Raw genomic sequence first — 2,096 nt, 5'->3', positions numbered from 1 at the left:
TTTTTTTTTTGCTTCATTGACTTGTAGAAGAATATAAAACAGATGTTAAAATGCAGTTGGAAAAATTACAGTTCCAAGTTTCTTTCTAAATAGTGAACAGTAGAGTGTAAAATATGCATGAGGTATAGGAAAGGCACATAGCCAGCCTTATCAGTGTCTTTCCCTAGCCACAGACGGCAACTTAATTTAAAAAAAATAGTTCACCCCAAAATGAAAATTCTGTCAACATTTATGCACTCTAAAACATTCCAAACTTGTATGATTTACTTTCTTCTGGATTCTGTCAATCACTTTCATTGTATAGGTAAAAACACTCACTTTTGTGTTACGGTGTGGTCACATTTACTGTGTTGTCAATGACTTTTCAACTGTTTTTGCCATTTAATCAAAGTCAGTGGGGTCCAAAACAATATGTCATCCCCTTTGACTTTTATTGTGTAGACTAGTGTATATATACAAAAAAAATCTTAGACATTTTTAAAATGTCTTGTATGATGTGTTGACTTTTACTGTTGTTCAGTGAAGTTTCAACCTCTTTGTCCATATCAAAGTCAAAAGGGTCCAAAACAGTATTTCATCCCCACTGACTTTCATTGTATAGACTGTATGGACAAAAAACACTCTTCTATTGTGTTAAGGTGCAGTCATATTTATCATTGTTCAGCAAATTTTCACAGGCAAAATCTAGTAATTTCAATAAAAATACATGAGATCACGTAAGGGCAAAAGCTTTCACCACACATATTTCACAATGCAGATTTTCATGTTAACCAGCAGAAAGCTGTTTGGTTTGAAAGTAACTTCTGTGTGAACTATGCTTCATATATTTCTACAATAATGACAAACAGACAATGGACCTTTTTTGACATGAAATTTCAGCAAAATTTCACTAATTACACCGGACCTTTACACAGAAGAACGTAAGTCATTCAGGTTTGGAACAACATGATAATTTTCATTTTAAATTTAACTATTCCTTTAAGTGCCATGCCTGAAATAAATAAACATTGTGATTTTCACAGAGCGCCTGAAAATGCTCTTAGTCCAGTCTGTCATTTAGCACCTCAGTGTGTGCTTCATGTTCTGTCTTTTCCATGTCCTTACATTCATGCTCTTTAAATATTCCAGCCAGTGTTTTGAAACGAGGACCCCAGTCACAGAGATTTCTGTAATCATCCTTGGGTTCAAGCACCCAGGACTCAATGGAACTGAGAGACTCGGCCACCGATCCTTCTCCCTCATATGCATACGTGACCAGAGAGTCATATGGAGGTGTTGAGTTCTCCAGAAGACAGTGATGGATGTAGGCTTGGATGTCCTCGCTGTCCTCATTGGACATACACGCACTAGCCCGATCGGGCTCATCCACTGATCTAATTTTTTGCAGCTGTGCCATCTCTTTGATGCCTTTGGGGTTGCGTAACGTACCTATGTCAAAGGCCTGGGTGTCCTCTTCCCCACCTCCCTCATCATCATAGTGGATCACATTGTCCCGGATGTCCTCTTTAGATGACATCAGAGTGTCCTCCTTCTTGTGTTTTCTCAGGCCCATATAGAGCACCACCATCACTGCAAAACACCAGAGGCGCTTAATTTGTTTCGTGGCGTAATACACATTGACATACCTACAGTACAGGACCTTTAAGTGACAACAAACTAGTGAAAAAAAGGGATTGTCACATGTTCCGGAGCCATTAGCTGATTTCTTTTTTGTTCTGACATGGGTTTTCAAAACGGGACTAAAGAGAATGGCAGCCCGAGGGTATAGCCATAATGCAGTTTTGACATGGTGTCTGTCACCATCGAACTGCCTCGGTTGTGTGAGAGGAGGGGAGGTAGATCCCTCCTCAGAGGCAGACAGCGCTCGCTTGCCCCACTCCACTCAAAACAAGACGCAAGAAAGAAAAAGACAGGGAGGCACAGATTAGAAGCTTTCTGAAGAAGCAGATGGGGAAATTTGACTTAATCAACCTGCATGTGTTATTAGGGGAAGGTTTTCTCATTTTGTTATTTTCTAGTCTTTTAGAATATAATATGTATTATCACATTCGAATCATTATTTCTGCATCAGCTCCCCCAAGTGGTTGCCGTATAAA

The 2,096-nt window shown here is 39.3% G+C and overlaps 1 protein-coding gene across 1 annotated transcript in view; it reads right to left on the bottom strand.

Moving 5' to 3' along the window:
* Positions 1-905: 905 nt before the first annotated feature.
* The window catches only part of LOC107577113 (cadherin-12-like), a 2,849-nt gene continuing 1,658 nt past the window's right edge, over positions 906-2,096 (bottom strand). The window contains exon 2 of the mRNA XM_016263224.1: positions 906-1,569. Within this exon, the coding sequence (XP_016118710.1) occupies positions 1,040-1,569 (530 nt within the window). The 3' untranslated portion in view covers positions 906-1,039. The remainder of the gene's footprint in view (positions 1,570-2,096) is intronic.

The sequence above is a fragment of the Sinocyclocheilus grahami genome, unplaced genomic scaffold, assembly GCF_001515645.1.
Source record: "Sinocyclocheilus grahami isolate Dianchi unplaced genomic scaffold, SAMN03320097.WGS_v1.1 scaffold5149.1, whole genome shotgun sequence".
In the NCBI taxonomy this organism is placed as follows: Eukaryota; Metazoa; Chordata; class Actinopteri; order Cypriniformes; family Cyprinidae; genus Sinocyclocheilus; species Sinocyclocheilus grahami.
This window is presented reverse-complemented; position numbering and strand designations above follow the sequence as displayed.